The sequence below is a fragment of the Vulpes lagopus genome, chromosome 14, assembly GCF_018345385.1.
Source record: "Vulpes lagopus strain Blue_001 chromosome 14, ASM1834538v1, whole genome shotgun sequence".
Taxonomy (NCBI): domain Eukaryota; kingdom Metazoa; phylum Chordata; class Mammalia; order Carnivora; family Canidae; genus Vulpes; species Vulpes lagopus.
This window is the reverse complement of record NC_054837.1, coordinates 21,403,301-21,419,078: the sequence shown is the minus strand read 5'-3', so window position 1 is coordinate 21,419,078 and position 15,778 is coordinate 21,403,301. Positions and strand designations below refer to the sequence as shown.

The following is a 15,778-nucleotide window of genomic DNA, read 5'->3' as shown; positions in this document are numbered from 1 at the left end:
TCACACACACGCACATGCTCACACACTCACACACTCTCAGCCCTGAGAGCTGAACTCAAGCATTGTCGTCCTGCTGGAAGAGAGAGTGCGCTAGAGGGCTGTGCTTGTCTGTGTAGGCCACCCTGCAGGGGCGGGTCTGAATCCTTTATAAAATCTGCAATCTGGTTATTCAAAGTGCAGTTCCTGGAGCCGCAGCAGCACCTGCACATCGGTTAGAAGCACAGAAGCATAGGCCCTACCTCAGACCTGCTGAGTCAGCACCTCCAGCCTAATAAGATCCCCAGGGGATTCAGGAGCAAGGAAGGGGTGGGAAGCACCTGTCTCTCTTCCACATGACTCTGAAGGACCCCGCCCCTGGTCTCCTCCCCAGTCTCAGCTTCTTTTCTCCTGTACCCCATATGCTTTGTAGCATCACCGACAATAGCCAGGACATGGTAATACCATCAGTGTCCATCAGTGGGTGGGTGGGTAAAGAGAATGTTTTATGTGTACACAATGGATTACTACCCGGCCACAAAAAAAGAAGGAAACCCCGCCATTGTGGCAACCTGGATGGACCTTATGGGCATTTTGCTTGGTGAAATCAACCAGTTTCCACTCTTGCTTCCCCCCTCCAGCCCCTCTGTCTTATCCGGATAACTGCCATGACCTCTTTCTAAATGCTACTTACTCCACTCTTCTAACCAGTTTCCATACATTTTCTAGGAAACCTTCCATGGCCATCCGCCCACATTCCCCAGGCTGGATTAGGTGCTCTCTCTGTGGTTCCATGGCCCTCTGAGATCACTGTACTGTATTGTAATTCCCAGTAGAGGGATCTGTCTTGCCTTTCAGGCTGAGAGCAGAAGCCAGTCTTAGTTACTTCACGGTCCTTGAAATCTGATACTAAGTAGGTGCTCAGCAAACAGCTGTTGCATAAATGAATGACATAATGAAGGACATGCCAAGCTTCCATAAAAAATCTTATTTCTTATTCTGTTCCTACCAGGATGAACACAAATGACCCTGATTCCAGGGCCATCTCCCTCAGAGGCTCTCAGGAATCCCCAGTCTTCTCCCAAGCTCCAATACTTTTCCTAGCCATGACAGCAAAGCTTAAAGAACCACAGCCTCCACAGATTACCCACCCCTCACCAGGCTTTATTAACCTTGAAAAGGACTTGGCACCTAGACCTTAGGCGAGGACTGAAGCCCTAAGAACCAAGGCACAAATTAGCCAAATCCATCTTGTTTGTGGGCTGACTCAGCCCCATGATAAGCCTTGAGCTTTCTGGTGGACTCATGAGCCGAGGGTGTGAGCCTTCATTCTCTCCTGAAACAGGCAGGTGGCAGGTGTCTGGCCAAGTATGGGGGACAAGGGTGGATCATTCACAGGCCTAAATGCAGGCACAGGACAAGAAGCCGGGGCATGAGCCTTGGATGGAAAGCAAGACTCTTTGTCTCTCCATGTCTCAGTGCCTTCATCTGTGTAATGGGGAGGAGTTCACTAACCTGGGTGCCTTACAGAGAGTTGTCAGCATCAGCTGAGACGCTGAATTAGTACTCAACACCCTGGAGAAGCTAGCTGTGGGATGGAGGCAATAAGTGTCCCCAGTCTAATGATCAAATGCCCTTCCTATTTGTGGAATATAACATTCAAGCCAAACTTGAGATATAGCCCCTCCTCCAAACACATAAAGCAAATCCCTGTCTTGCGATGAAATTACCAAGGTTCACCCTATCCTCCCACTTATTACTTCCTTACATTTTCAAAGTGTTTTCCAGATCTCTCTCCTTTTTCTTCAGTTGATTCTTTCATAAACAAGCAGAGCAGCTAGTGTTCTTGCCACTTTACTATCCCTGGGTCTGTTCCTCTCCTACCTGTACAGTAGGGATGACCATGCCTATTCCTAGCTTTCTGTGGAAGCTTAAACGAGATGGTGCTCGGACCGTCCTTGTGTCTGGCACAGAGCAGGTGCTTGATAAATGCTGGCTGCTGCTACAATTACATGACATGGAAAGAGCTCTGATGGAGTCTCTCATCGTGTGGCTTTGGGCAAGTCCTCAGTTGAAGGACTTCAACTATTGAAGACCTCAGTTTCCCTACTCTATACAGAGGAGAGCCAGGGCTGGGGACCATTCCTATTCCTCCAACACTGTTTTTGTCTCGGATTCCCCAATTGGTCTTTAACTCAATCTAGTGCTTGAGGCATGAGAATCTGTATCCAACCCAGGGCTGACTGAGCACTTTGCTGAGAGCGGGGTGCTTTGATGCGAGAAGCAGGGAAGCAGCTAGGGAGCCAGGCATCTTGGAGAGTTTTGTAGAAAGTTCAGGCCTGACTTTTATCAGAGGCTGGGAATCTGCTGGTTGCCATGACTACGGAGAGCAGCATCTAAGCTCCAGGTCGCTGATTAGCAGGAACGGAGCTGGAAGGCCTTGAGGAATTCAGCACGCATGGCCCCCTCCCTCCTTGTGTGAAGTGGAGTGTGCGGCCCTTGACTTCACTGTTTTAGCTGTCCCCTGAAGATCTTGCCTCCTTTTAAGTGCTTTTTTATGCAACATCGAAGGGCTGTGTGGTAAAAACGAGGCAGCTGCCAGGACTCCTCAGCAAAGATAGAAAAATTAAATAAATAAAATTTTTCTTAAAGCCCTGTAAGGATGCAGATCGGGAGGCGGAGAGAGAAAAGAGGATGGGGCTATGAGGGAGGAGGGGGTGCCATGGCTGAGGTCTGAGTTCACTGAAATGCTGAGTGACATCAGATGGGCCCTTTTCCCTGAACTACTGCTTTTTTATACATAGGAGACATGTTGACTCTGATCTATGGTTCCCACATGGGATCAGTCATCATCCATCCATCCATCCATCCATCCATCCATCCATCCATCCAGTCATTCATTCAACAATTGTTTATTGAGCAAAAAAGGCACACTATGCCAGGCACTATGTCCCTGGGGATTCATTGGCAAGAAAAAAGGTGAGTTTCCACTCTCATGAAGCTCACATCTAAGTCCAGAAGACCAATGGTGAGCAAATAAACATATAAAACAGTAATTTCAAATAGTAACAAATGTCCAGGGGTAAGGCACAGCAGACAACTGTGATGGAGACAGTGAACACAGGGGCAAAATCACAGAGCAGGTCAGAGAGAGCCTCTCTGAGAAGGTGACATTTGAATGAAGTGGCCATGCACAGAACTGTAAGAACAGCATACCAAGTGGAGGGAACAAAGGGCAAAGGCTCTGAGCAAAGGCCCTGTTCCATGTGAGGGACAGCAAGGAAGCCATGTGGCTGGAGCAGAGTAAGGGACAGAGAGAAGGGTAGGAGATGGGTGCAGAGGCCAGATCATCCAGAGCCTTTTATCGGGTACCTGGTACAGATTACCTGGTAATCAGTTTGGATTTACTCTTAATCCAGAGGAAGCAAGATCACCAGGGATGTTCAAGACGTGCATTTCCTGGTTTCACCCCTTTGAGACTTGTATTTATTATGGCTGGGATGGGACTGAGAAGTCTATATTTTTAACAGCTTCTTGGGAGCCTTTGATAGTGTGCCAGGTTTTAGAAACCTGGGCCTACATGGCGTCTGAGTCGTTCACTTTTAAGAAAGCAGAGAAGCAAAGTGTCAGACCGTCTTGAAAAAGGATCTTAAAAGTTCTATGATATTATGGAGAATTCCTTTCTTCCTTCCCTCACAACTCCCTATCTGCCTGGTAAGAATTAATTCTGGTTTTGTTCAGGTTTTTTTTTGTTTGTTTTATTACAAAATCTGGGGTGTGGTCTGTATAGCCAGGATGGTGTAGCCAGGGCTACAGAAAATGAGAACACGTCAGGGTGTGTCAGCTTATAAATGCAGCAACCACATTGTACCTTTTCCTCATCAAACCATCATCAGGATTTGCTCATCCCTGATGCTGGCAATGATGGATGAGGCGCTGTCCTCACCCCAAGCCCTGTCCCCCAGCGCCCAGCAAGAGCATCCCCCATCTGTCCCTGCCCTGCAGATAACCCATGCCTCCACTCCCTCCATTAGCGGAAGTCACTGAGACCTTCCACACAATGCCAGCACTTACTCATCATGTATTCATTCACTGCCAAATTGCTCACATCAGTTTGTTTTTCTTTTTCTTTTTTTCTTTTTCCTATTGAGGGCTTGCCTTTGATACAGATTTGTGTGATGGTTTTCTATCATGCCCCAGAGTCCAAAATTCTGTTCTTGTGTATGTCTAGTTCAACACTCTTCTGGGCAATACACCTACATTGATAAGTTCACTGGTCACTTTTCTAAGAGAAATACGGGATAGAAGAGAAAATGCATTGACTGAGCTGTCTGAGTTGACCAAGACATTGGCTGATTTATCTCCATCAACTCTAACATGAACGGATTAGCTCAAAGCATCGCAAAAGCCCTTTCTAACTTGTTGAAACAGATGCATGTTCTCTTTAGCCAAAGCATGTGCTCTTTCATTTATTCATTAAACAAATGTTTGAGTGTTTACCACACAGCGGGCTCTGGGACAGTAAGACATGGTCCTACCCCCAGGGAGCTCATAGTCTAGCATGAGAGAAGACAATCAGATGTCAACAGCGTGTATTAGGAGTCATAGTAGCAACGGGACTGTCACATCTGGGGTGGCCTTAGGCCACCCCAGAACTCTACTCCCAACATCACTGTCTCCACCTCTTCAGTGGAGATTCCTCCCTGCTGGTGGCTCAGGCTCAAAACCAGGGAGTCATCCTTGACCCTTCCCATGCCCTATTCTCTCCCATCCCACATTTAACCAGCAGCAAATGATACGAGTTCTACTTTCGAATATCAGAACCTGACCACATCTTGTCATCTTCATCCCTGACCCACTGATCAGAGCCTTGACAGTTACACTAGTGTCCCTGTCTCTGTCGTCCCTACCTTCTGTCCTTTGTTCAAGCCATGCTTCCAAATGTAAGCTGGACCATGTCACTCCTCTGTTCCAAAGGCTTCCCATCTCAGCCACAGACCTACAAGACCTACAAGACCTGAACCCTGGTCCGTGGTCTCCCCTCTATCCACTTTAGCCCTGCTTGCCTTTTCTTGTATATATTATATATATATATATATCCCAAGGGTCTCTGAACCTGCCATTTCTTCAGCCTAGAGCACATTTCCCACTTCCTGCAGGTTGACCTATGCAAACTTCTACATTACCTGACAACAAATTTACCCCCCAAATCCTTGTGGCTTAGGACAACAACAAATAATGTCTCACAGTTTCTGTGAGTCAGGAATTTGGCCAGGCGACTCTGGCTGACCATGTCACATTGAGACAGTGGTCAGATGTCATCCGGGGTGGTAGTGTCATCTCACGCTTCACTGGGACTGGAGGATCCACTTCCGAGGTGACATGCCCATGTTGGTGCTGACTGTTGGCAGGAAGCCTCAGCTGTTCTTCACAAGAGCTTCTCCACGGGGCTGCCTGAGTGTCCTCACATCATGGTGACAGCTTCCCTCGAGTGATCAATCCAAACAGAGAGAGGCAGAGGCTGCCTTTGTGACCTAGTCTTGGAAGTCACATGCTATCACTTCTACTGCCTTCTAGTCATTAAAAGTGAATCACTAAGCCCAGCCAGTACTGAAGGGGAGAGAAATTAGGTTTCATCTTTTGATGGCAGGGCTGTCAAAGAATCTGTGAACACATTTTAAAACCACCACAAACTGTAAGGTTAGTCCTTAATCCTTTAAACCTCCATCCCATTACTTCCTCAGAGTGGTCTTCCCTGACACTCTCTATGAAAGAACAGTCACCCCTTCCCATTACACTGGCTTATTCTCTCCATAATTTATTATCATCCAGTAAGTCATATTATTACTTGTGTATGTCCTTATACCTCCATCTCGAATGTAAACTCCATTATCACAGAGGACACTCCCCCTTATTCTCTGCAGCCCCACACTTAGAACTGGCCTGGACACAGGTTAGCCCAGGCCAGGTCAACCATGGGAAGAGGCAAGCTTTGCTGGGGACCAGGCAGACATTGCAAGCTCTGAGTGGTTTGAAGATCCAGGGCAGCATTCCGCATGAATAGACTGGAGGCATGGAAATGGAACCCTCACAGTAAGAGAAGCAGGGCAGAGAGGTGTATGGAAGATCGAAGTTCAGGAAGCCTAGAGTTGGCGGTGAGGAGGTCTGGACAAGAATCCCCATCCCTCCTGGGCTTGCAGCATCTCTCACCTCTGCTTCTAAAGATGCACTGATCAGCAGCTGACAGAGATGGATGTGTTTTGCTGCCCTTCCTTCAATATTGACTGGGTTTGGCCTGCTCTCTAGGCAGCCCTAAGGAGCAGGGGGCTTATCAGGTGCATTCATCCTGAGTCATAAAACCAGTCTTGAGGCACTGGCTGCAGGTGCTTGGTGGAGGAGAAATCCTAATGCCTTTGATCAGTGCTTGATCTGGACTCTGCAGGGTGAGGAGGGAGGCGAGTTTACTGGATGGAGCCAAATCTACCTGCGCCTCTCAAACTCCTGACTCTTCTTGGTTGGGGGCCCAGAGGTATGAGTGACAGTGTTTTCAAAGACAGAGTACCCACGGCACCTCCTTCCTCTTTTGAGGACTCAAAGAAGGAGGTGGGACTCAGGTAATTTCCTAGAGTTGCCTGGGACTCTTCTCAGAGGCAGAGGAGGGCACTTCAGGCCTTTATGCAAAATACATGCATCCCAAGTAGGTGGCTTATACCTGCTAAGGACACCAGAGTGTGGAGGTTTGGTTCACAGTGAGGTAAAGGGAAATGGAAAGGCCTTTTTGTTTGCTTTGTGTTATCTCATTTTGTCTTCATGACAATTCAACAACATAAGGACTAATGTTATTCCCTGTCTTACCATTGAGGAAACTGTAAAACAGAGAAACTGAGTCCTCTATCTACTAAATGGTGAAAATAGTATTGAATCCAGGGATATCCATTCCATACAGAGATAAGGCAGGGAAATGGGACACAACTGGTGAAGGGAGTTGATACTAATCCTATCATGCTTTGGCCTCCTCTTCTGCTTTGAACAAGGAAGTGAAACACTGGTTTCCAGCCTCTCCCTGTGGTTCTGTCAGGATAGGCCAGGCAATGCCACAGTAACAAGCCCCTAAATCTCAGCTTAACCTGACGAAGGCTTATTTCTAACATACATAGTCTGATGTGGCTTAGGTCTCTCCTCCAGCAAGTAAGCTTCACTTTTCGGGGTATGTGGCCTCCGAGGTCACTGCAAAAAAGGGAGAGAGAGCTGGAGAAAGCACACAAACCTTACTGCCTCAAGCCAGACGTGACTCATGTCACTCTCACCCAGAGACCAGTGGCCAGATATAATGTCTTATGGCCCCAACCTAAGTGCAAAGGAAGTTGGAAAATATTAGGATGTGTGTGAATGATTGATGAACATTAAGAATTTGTCATATTCTAGGGCGCCTGCATGGCTCAGTTGGTTAAGGTTCTTACTCCTGATTTCAGCTCAAGCCATAATCTCAGGGTCATTAAAATTCTGAGTTAAAATTCTCTTTCTCCCTCTGTTTCTGCCCCTTCCCACCCCCACTCACATGCACACACACACACACACACACACACACACACACTCTCCCTTAAAGAAAAAAAAATCTATCATATCCTAACATTTCCATCTCCTTATTTGTTCCCCTGTAGGACAGAACCCCAAAGCAGCCCTCTGGTTCCAGCTCAGGATGGACCCTCGGAGAAGCTGAGCCAGCATCTGGCCACCGAGGCCTTGGGCACCAACAGCTGGGAGAGAGACAAGGCCTGCCGGGAGCTCAGTCCTGCCAGAGCACGCAGGTGAGATGCCACCCCCACCCTCTCTTTGGTCCAGTGAGGAAGTTCAAGTTAAGGATAAAGAAATGAAGTTTGTCTTTCTGGTCACTCTTCATACCCACTTCTTTCCAAGTTCCTCTTTCAGACGCTTAAATCCAATAAAAAATGAGCGAACTGGGGCACCTGGGTGGCTTAGTGGTTGAGCATCTGCCTTTGGCTCAGGTGGTGAACCCAGGGTCCTGGCATTGAGTCCCGCATTGGGCTCCCAGCAGGGATCCTGCTTCTCCCTCTGCCTATGTCTCTGCCTCTTTCTGTGTGTCTCTCATGAATGAATAAAATCTTTTCAAAAAAAAAAAGAAAAAGAAAAAGCAGATTTTTTTCTGTAGAGTACCTGATAGCAAATAATTTAAGTTTGAGGACCAGATGCTCTCTGCCACAACTACTCAGTCCTGCCATCATAACACCGAAACAGCCACAGACCATATGTAAACAAAGGGGCATAGATGTATTTCAAGAAAACTTTATTTATGAAAAAAAGGCTAGATTCAGCCTGGGGGCCACAATTTGTGGCCCCTGTCTCAAATGAGAGAGCTAGTTCCTGTCCATTTTTTTTTTAATTTTATTATTTATTTATGATAGTCATACAGAGAGAGAGAGAGAGAGGCAGAGACATAGGCAGAGGGAGAAGCAGGCTCCATGCACCGGGAGCCCGACGTGGGATTCGATCCCGGGTCTCCAGGATCGCGCCCTGGGCCAAAGGCAGGCGCCAAACCGCTGCGCCACCCAGGGATCCCATTTTAATGACTCTATGAGCCACTAATTCCCAAGTCATGATTTCAGCCCACATCTGTCTCCTAAGATCCAGATCTTTGCATTCATTCCTTAAATTCAGTTATTCGGCCAAGATGGCTTAGTGACAGGCACTGTGCTGCCATCTGAAGACACAACATTTTACTGAGGCTCGGAGAGGTAATGTGACTTGCCCAAAATATAGCAACCAGTAAGTGGCAGAGTGAATTTTGAACTACGGTCTCTCTGATCTTAAATCCTAGACTAACATCTACCACATTATACATCGATGCTAATGAAAAAGCCAATCTATCCCCTGACTTCTATTTTTAAATTTTGCACCGTGCATACATAAAGCCTAGTCTGTCTTTGGCCTCTAGAGAATCAATTTTGTTGGCAGCACTGTCTTTATAATCTGGCTTCACCAGCTGGTTGGAAGCTTTATTCCTAGTCCTCAAACTAACTTGCCCCTCTCGTGCTGCCCTGGGCTTGTATCTACCCCATCAGGGACAGGAGGAAAATGAACATAGTGTGCTTGCCAGCAGAGTGCCCCAGATATAATCCCTGCCTCTTCCTGTTGAATCAGAGGGTGTCAAGCCATTTTACAGATAGGGAAACTGAAAAACATAGGTGGCAGGGTCAAGATTAGCCTGAAGACCCCTAATCTGGTCCAGATTCTCTCCTTGTATCCTGGAGTTCTTGGTTTCCTAAGGCAGAGGTTCTAAACCATATTAGGCACCCATTTGAGAATTACATGGAAGCTAGGAGTGCTGCCCCCCAGAGAAAGTGTATATACTCCAGAAATACTCCCCCAATTCCACGTACCATTTCAGAGAATTCATAGACTTCTGGGGCCAATGAACAAGGTTGTCTAGTTAAGAACCCGAATTCTGAAGAAGTGGTTTGGGAAGCCAGCGTGGTTCTCACAGATGAAGTCTGATCCTCCACCCAGGCTACCATCTTGGCTGCAGGCTTTATTTAGGCTCTGATTTCAACAGGGGAGAAACAGTGAAGTCCTGTCAGCTTAGAAAAGTGAAGGTCATTATCAGATCTGGAGAATGGTCTCCAGGAAACAAAACAAAGTGGTTTTCATGTGAGGCTGAGGGAGATGGAGAGAGAGGGGAGAATTCGTACTTTGAAAATATTACCCATTGCGTACTTTGAAAACATAGAGTCACATTACATACCAACTGGGCAACACAGAGCAAGTTAGTTTCCTGAGCCTCAGTTTTCACAACTATAAAATGGGAATATTGAGCTCTAATTCTCATAAGGATTAAATTAGATCACATAAGTACAGAGCCTGACAGTGAGCCTAGAATATGGGAGGTGCTTTGTTGTTTTTGTTTTGTTTTGTTTTGTTTTTTTTGAGAGAGAGAGAGAGAGAGTGCACACATGCAAGGGGCAGGAATGCAGGGCAGGGGCAGGGGTAGACATAAGGAGAGAGAAAATCTTAAACAGGATCTATGCCCAGCACAGAGCCAGATGCGGGGCTCAATCTCAAGACCCTGAGATCACAACCTGAACCAAAATCAAGAGTTGACACTTAACCAACTGAGCCACCCAGGTGCCCCAAGAGGTGCTTTAAATGCTGGCTAGCACCTCACGGAGCCAGAAGAGCAAGTTCTGGGCACGAAAATCTGAAAAATGATGCCATGTTGTCAGTTTGATCGTAGAGTGTCCCTTTGGTTGTGGAATTGCCTTGCTCCCTTCTCTTATCTGAGACCCACTCTCCAACATGATAAAAAACACAATAATGGTGACAATGTTAAAAGTGATAATAAAAAGTCACTTGGCATATAATAAATAAATATATAGTAGTAGTGTTATTATGCATAATTATAATAATAGAAAGGGCGTTTACATGAACTTGCTCTGTGCCAGACCAGGGCACGTTACCTGAGTGAGGTCCTCATTTCTTGTGACAAACTTAGGACACAGGTCTCCTGTTTTATTTCCATGTCACAGATGATGAAAGTGATACTCAGAGAGGTCGCTGAGCTAAGAGGTAATGGAGCAGGAATGTAAGTGCAGGTGTGTCAGCTTCTAAAGCCAGCATTCTTTATTGTTGCATACTCTGTAGGTTTGACCACCGTGTACTGAACCACTCTATGTCTGCACAGACTTAACTTCTGCATATTTCACTGCTGCTTATATAACTGTGGTGTACTGATATAAACACTATTCTGGCCCTCCAGCCCTGCTGGAAGGGCACACCAAGGCGCACAGGGACAGGAGGAGGAAAAAAGGTAGAGGCAGTGGAGACCTAACTAGATAAAGGCATTTGGGATTTGTTGAAGGGGTTGATTTTCCCCTTCTCACAGACCTCAAATCTATCCAAATTCAAGGTCTTTCTCCATCTTACCCCATCACTCACATGTGAGTGGAAGACAGTGGTTTCCAAATCTGCTTCCTTGGAACCCTGGGGTTCTTGAAAGAAGTAAGAATAATTGTCTGAGGGATCCCTGGGTGGCGCAGCGGTTTGGCGCCTGCCTTTGGCCCAGGGCGCGATCCTGGAGACCCGGGATCGAATCCCACATCGGGCTCCCGGTACATGGAGCCTGCTTCTTCCTCCACCTGTGTCTCTGCCTCTCTCTCTCTCTCTGTGACTATCATAAATAAATAAATAAATTTTTTTTAAAAAAAAAAAGAATAATTGTCTGAAACAATGAGATCTGTCTCTATTTTATAAGGCACAGTTTTAAGGGGTTTTTTTTCCCCTGAGTGTTTTGTTTTCCTCTCAAATTCCTGGCAACAGTTACCCTGGGAAGTGTTTATATAAAACAAGATAATTTAACAAGAGGCTAAATTATTTCATCCATTCATCTCTCATTTGGTCACCCAACAAATATTTATTAAGCTTTTACTCTGTGTCAAGAACTTGTTGCCGGAAAAATCTGGAAATGGTCTACCACCTTTACACAAGCAGCCTGTTAGGCTCTGATTTCAACAGGGGAGAAACAGTGAGGATATGTGTATCATGCTTTGTGCTTTATAACATATAAGTGTAGTTGAGTAGCTAGGTACTTAATCCCTGTGGTATTTTATTTTAAATTGCTTAAAGTGACTCTCTTAAAAATGTTCTACATATAGCTATATGACTTCTACCCATTGGCAATGCAAAGACCTTCACATATAGTCTAGTCACTTGGGCATTTTTTCCACCAACCATAAGGATCCAGATTCTTAGAATGGAATTCAATATGGCAGCATTTCATGATGGTCTCTAAAAACCCAGGTGATTTCCAGAAGAATGTCTACATAAACAACTTTAAGAAGGCAGTTGGTTATGTGGGAAAGCTCTCAGGATGGAAATCACAAAAATAATAAATAAATAAATAAATAAATAAATAAATAAATAAATAAATAAATAAAAATAGTAAATAAATAAAAAGGATGGGAATCACAGAGGCCTTGACTCAAATCTCGGCTCAGTTGCTTCCTAACTATGCACCCATGCACAAGCCAATTCATGATTCCGTACCTGTTATGTTCTTCACCTGTAAAATTAGACCCTAAGAATCATACCACCCTCAAAGTGTTTTTGTGAGTATAAAAGAATGGAAAATGCTTGGCACATCATAAGCGAATTAGCTGTGGTGGTGTTATCACTGATAATGACAATAGTGTTCTTATTAATATTACATTTTCTCAGTCAAGTTCAACTGGGTGGGCATGTTTCAATTCCCAAGCAGTTTTTCATCCCAAACCCATCTCCTTTTGCCATGGGATAGTGTTTTAAAAAAATCCCTGGAGCCTGCCCCAATTATAGAAGGAGATAAGTTGACTTCATTTAACTGCAGCCCGAGCATTTGAATTTAATTGAATGGGAAATAATTATTCCTGAAGAGCAGAGGTTTTTGAGGTTCTGTGAAGCGATATAAGATATGTATCTCATTACATTAGACCTCGGCAAATATACTTTTAATAATCAGCTGCTACTTAACATAACTTCCTCCTCCTATTAAATTTCCAGCAGGAACTATGGACATGAAGTATTGGGGAAAGAGGGGGGCTGAACTGCCAATTAATTATTTAAAAAGTGATTTATTTACCAAGGTGAGCTATTTGCAAATTCAATAATAAATCTATTAAGGAGCAGTTAACCTCTATAACTCTGTTTTAAATAATCAATTGGTGTATGGGTAACGATAGAGCATCTGTCTCATTAGGTTGGCATTAACTCCTTATTTGAAGCACTTAATCTGAAATAGGACTGAATCAGCCATGAGGGGGTGATTAGGCATTCGCAATGGGTCCTTCTTCCTCCAAAGAATGGAGTCCTCCTTCCTGGCTGCAACAGCCCAGGTTGGGGGTGTGGGGACATCCTGGGTCATCTAATACCCAACTCTGTGTTCCCCGCAGTGCCTCCCGAGACAAAGACTTGACTCCACCACCTTCCTCCAGGGGGAAGAAGAAAAAGAAGAAATCTACCCGGAAGAAGAGAAGGAGGTGAGCCTCCTGAGGGGAGATGAAAGCTTGAAGATGGAGCAAAGGACAAAATAGGGTCAAGTGGGCTTCAGAGTCAAACAGTGACTCCCCCTGGGTTTGAGTCCTCTCTCTGCCTCTTAGGCTGTGTGACCTTAAGCAAAACACTTCACCTCTCTGTGCCTGTTTCCACTTGTATAAAATAGTGATGCTATTTTATCGCCAGCGTTCACTGAGAATCAGACGGAGAAAAATGGATGTGGAAGGCGCTGTCACAAGTGTCTGGTACATCTTAAGTGACCAGTGGATCAGCATAATCATGACCACGAATATTGATTTTTTGTTTGTTTGTTTGAAAACTTACTGTGTGGGCAGGGCTACATTGTAAACACTGAGATCTCCATGATGTCTTTTACCTTTGACCACGATTTAACAGACAAACATTATTGTCCCCATTTCAGAGATGAGGGGGGAAAAAAGGCACAGAGAGGGGTCAGTTGATTCCACTACTCCTACCTCGCAGGTGAATGCCAAGGATAACAGACTTTCTTTTTTTTCCGGGGATTGACTCTTCTGTACCCCGTGGATTTTTCCCTATGTACAATTTCTTTTCATTTTTTTTTAATTTAAAGGTATTTCCAGATTTTCTTCTAGGCTGCCTGCCCCTCACTAGACTAAAATCAAGTCCAGTGTTCCAGACCCAGAGGGGTGGGTCGAAGATCACGGGGAAGCTCGGAGGCAGTGTTTGGATAAACCTGCAGGGGGCAGCAGAGAGCAGTGTCTGGCGGACTCGGGCCCCAAAAACTGCTTTTCCAGCTTCTTGCCGCCTCCACACCCCTTTAGCCTGGTTCTAAGAGGACAGCCCCAAAGAAGACCCAGAAGGGAATGTGAATGCAGACCCTATGTTGTAGGGTGAGAGTAGGAATTGGGGCAAGGGGCTTGAGGTCCCTGATTTTAGGGGTGGGCAAAACATTTGGAAGAAGGAAGTCAGGCTTCACTAATTCAATTGTTCATTCAATAAATGTCCACTGGGCACTTGTTTGAGGACAGGTGCTGTGGTTCCCTAAGAGTCAAGTGGTTCTCAGCCCTAGTTTCGCCTGTGGATTTTTTCTGTTTGACCACAAGGTGTTCTTTTGTCATTTTAATTGGTGGCCAACATTCAAAAACCAGGGGATTTCACATGAAGGTGTGTTTTGCTGGTGACTTCTATTTAAAAGGCAGGTGTTCCAGAAGCTTGGGGCTGCATTTCCACATGAGAGCTTTGGCTGATCTGAGAGGCCAATGGTCTCTGGTTCACCACGGTCCCCACCGCTCCCTATTGTCTTGCACCCAGCCTGCTCTCTGAGAGGCCCCGTTGACCTCCTTCTCTGTATCAATCTTAGTATTTTGTCACCGGGGACATAAGAGACCCAGAGATAAGTGGTGACATGCCCAAGGTAACTTCATGAGTTAGGGGTATAGTCAAGATTGGAACTCGGGTCGCTTGAACCTCAGTCTTTAGTCATAGTCATAGTCATAATCATGGTCCTGGGTGGCTCTGTTTCTTTGGGAACCTCTGATAGCACCATCCATGCTAACTACAGCCTGATGAGGTCTCCTCCGGGGGCTCAATCTTACCAGGGAGCCAGGGTAAGGAAAGAGGAGAGATTAAAGTATCTGAGAGGAGGGGTATAGCTGGAGGGAGAACGAGAGACACAAAATATTTGGTCTAACCAGGGGATGATAAAAGGATTGAGAACAAGGCCCCTGCCATCAGCGAGGCTTCCATTTGAATCCCGGCTTATCCACTTCCTAGCAGTGTGTCTTTGGGCAGGTTGCTTTACCTCTCTGAACCTCACTTTCCTTGTCTGTAAAAGGAAGGTAGCAGTCGTACCTGCCTAAGACACAGTTAGGAAAGACGGAGTGAGGGAATGCATATAAAATACACGGTGATGTTGAAAGCAAATGCGAATCTGATTATATCAAATAAGTAAATGCAAGTACTGATAATATCAGTATTGGTATTATCCGTGTGTGTGAGACCATGTGTGGGGGCTGGAGAAGGGTCTCTGAAGCCAATCCCAGTCCTTAAGGAGCTCCCTCTGAAGATGTCTGCTTCCCTCGCAGGTCCCCATCATATAGTCCATCGCCTGTCAAGAAAAAGAAGAAGAAAGGCTCCAAAAAGCATAAGCGACACAGGTATTGTCCTTTCGCCTTGGCAACCAGGGATGCCCCGGGGGTGCTGGGGGTTGGGATGAGAGTAGGTGGCCCCAAAAGTTCACTGGGAAGCATCTCATTTCACTTACATAAAATACTCATCTGTAAAAAACAACAACAACAACAACAAAAAAACACCTCATCTGTGTGTTGTTATTATTTCCTTTTTCTTGTATAACTTGGGACGCACAGAAGACAAACCATTAGAGACTCCTGACTCTGGGAAACAAAGGGTTGCAGAAAGGGAGAGGGGTGGAGGATGGGGTAGCCAGGTGACAGGCACTGAGGAGGGAGCAAGATGAGATGAGCCCTGGGTGTTATACAGTATGTTGGCAAATTGAATTTAAATTAAATTTAAATAAATAAATACATACATAAATAAAATAAAAACAACTTGGAACTCTAGTTGCAAGGACCCAGGGCCCACTAACACTAACTCTGAGCAAAAGGGGGTTTGTTTGATAATAAGGAGACAAGAATGTCTTGGGGACCAGCCAGGCCTCGTGAGGATCTAGAACCAAGGAGTGGAAAGCGTGGCACCCCAAGCAAGATACACAGTTCCTATTCTACCTGGGGAGACAGGGCTGCACCCTACTCCCATCCTC

The 15,778-nt window shown here is 45.6% G+C and overlaps 1 protein-coding gene across 1 annotated transcript in view; it reads left to right on the top strand.

The window, feature by feature from the left end:
• The window catches only part of SRRM4 (serine/arginine repetitive matrix 4), a 149,695-nt gene that overhangs the window by 99,945 nt on the left and 33,972 nt on the right, over positions 1-15,778 (top strand). Inside the window, exons 2-4 of the mRNA XM_041729160.1 lie at positions 7,638-7,784; positions 12,915-13,001; positions 15,084-15,155. Of these exons, the coding sequence (XP_041585094.1) occupies positions 7,638-7,784; positions 12,915-13,001; positions 15,084-15,155 (306 nt within the window). The remainder of the gene's footprint in view (positions 1-7,637; positions 7,785-12,914; positions 13,002-15,083; positions 15,156-15,778) is intronic.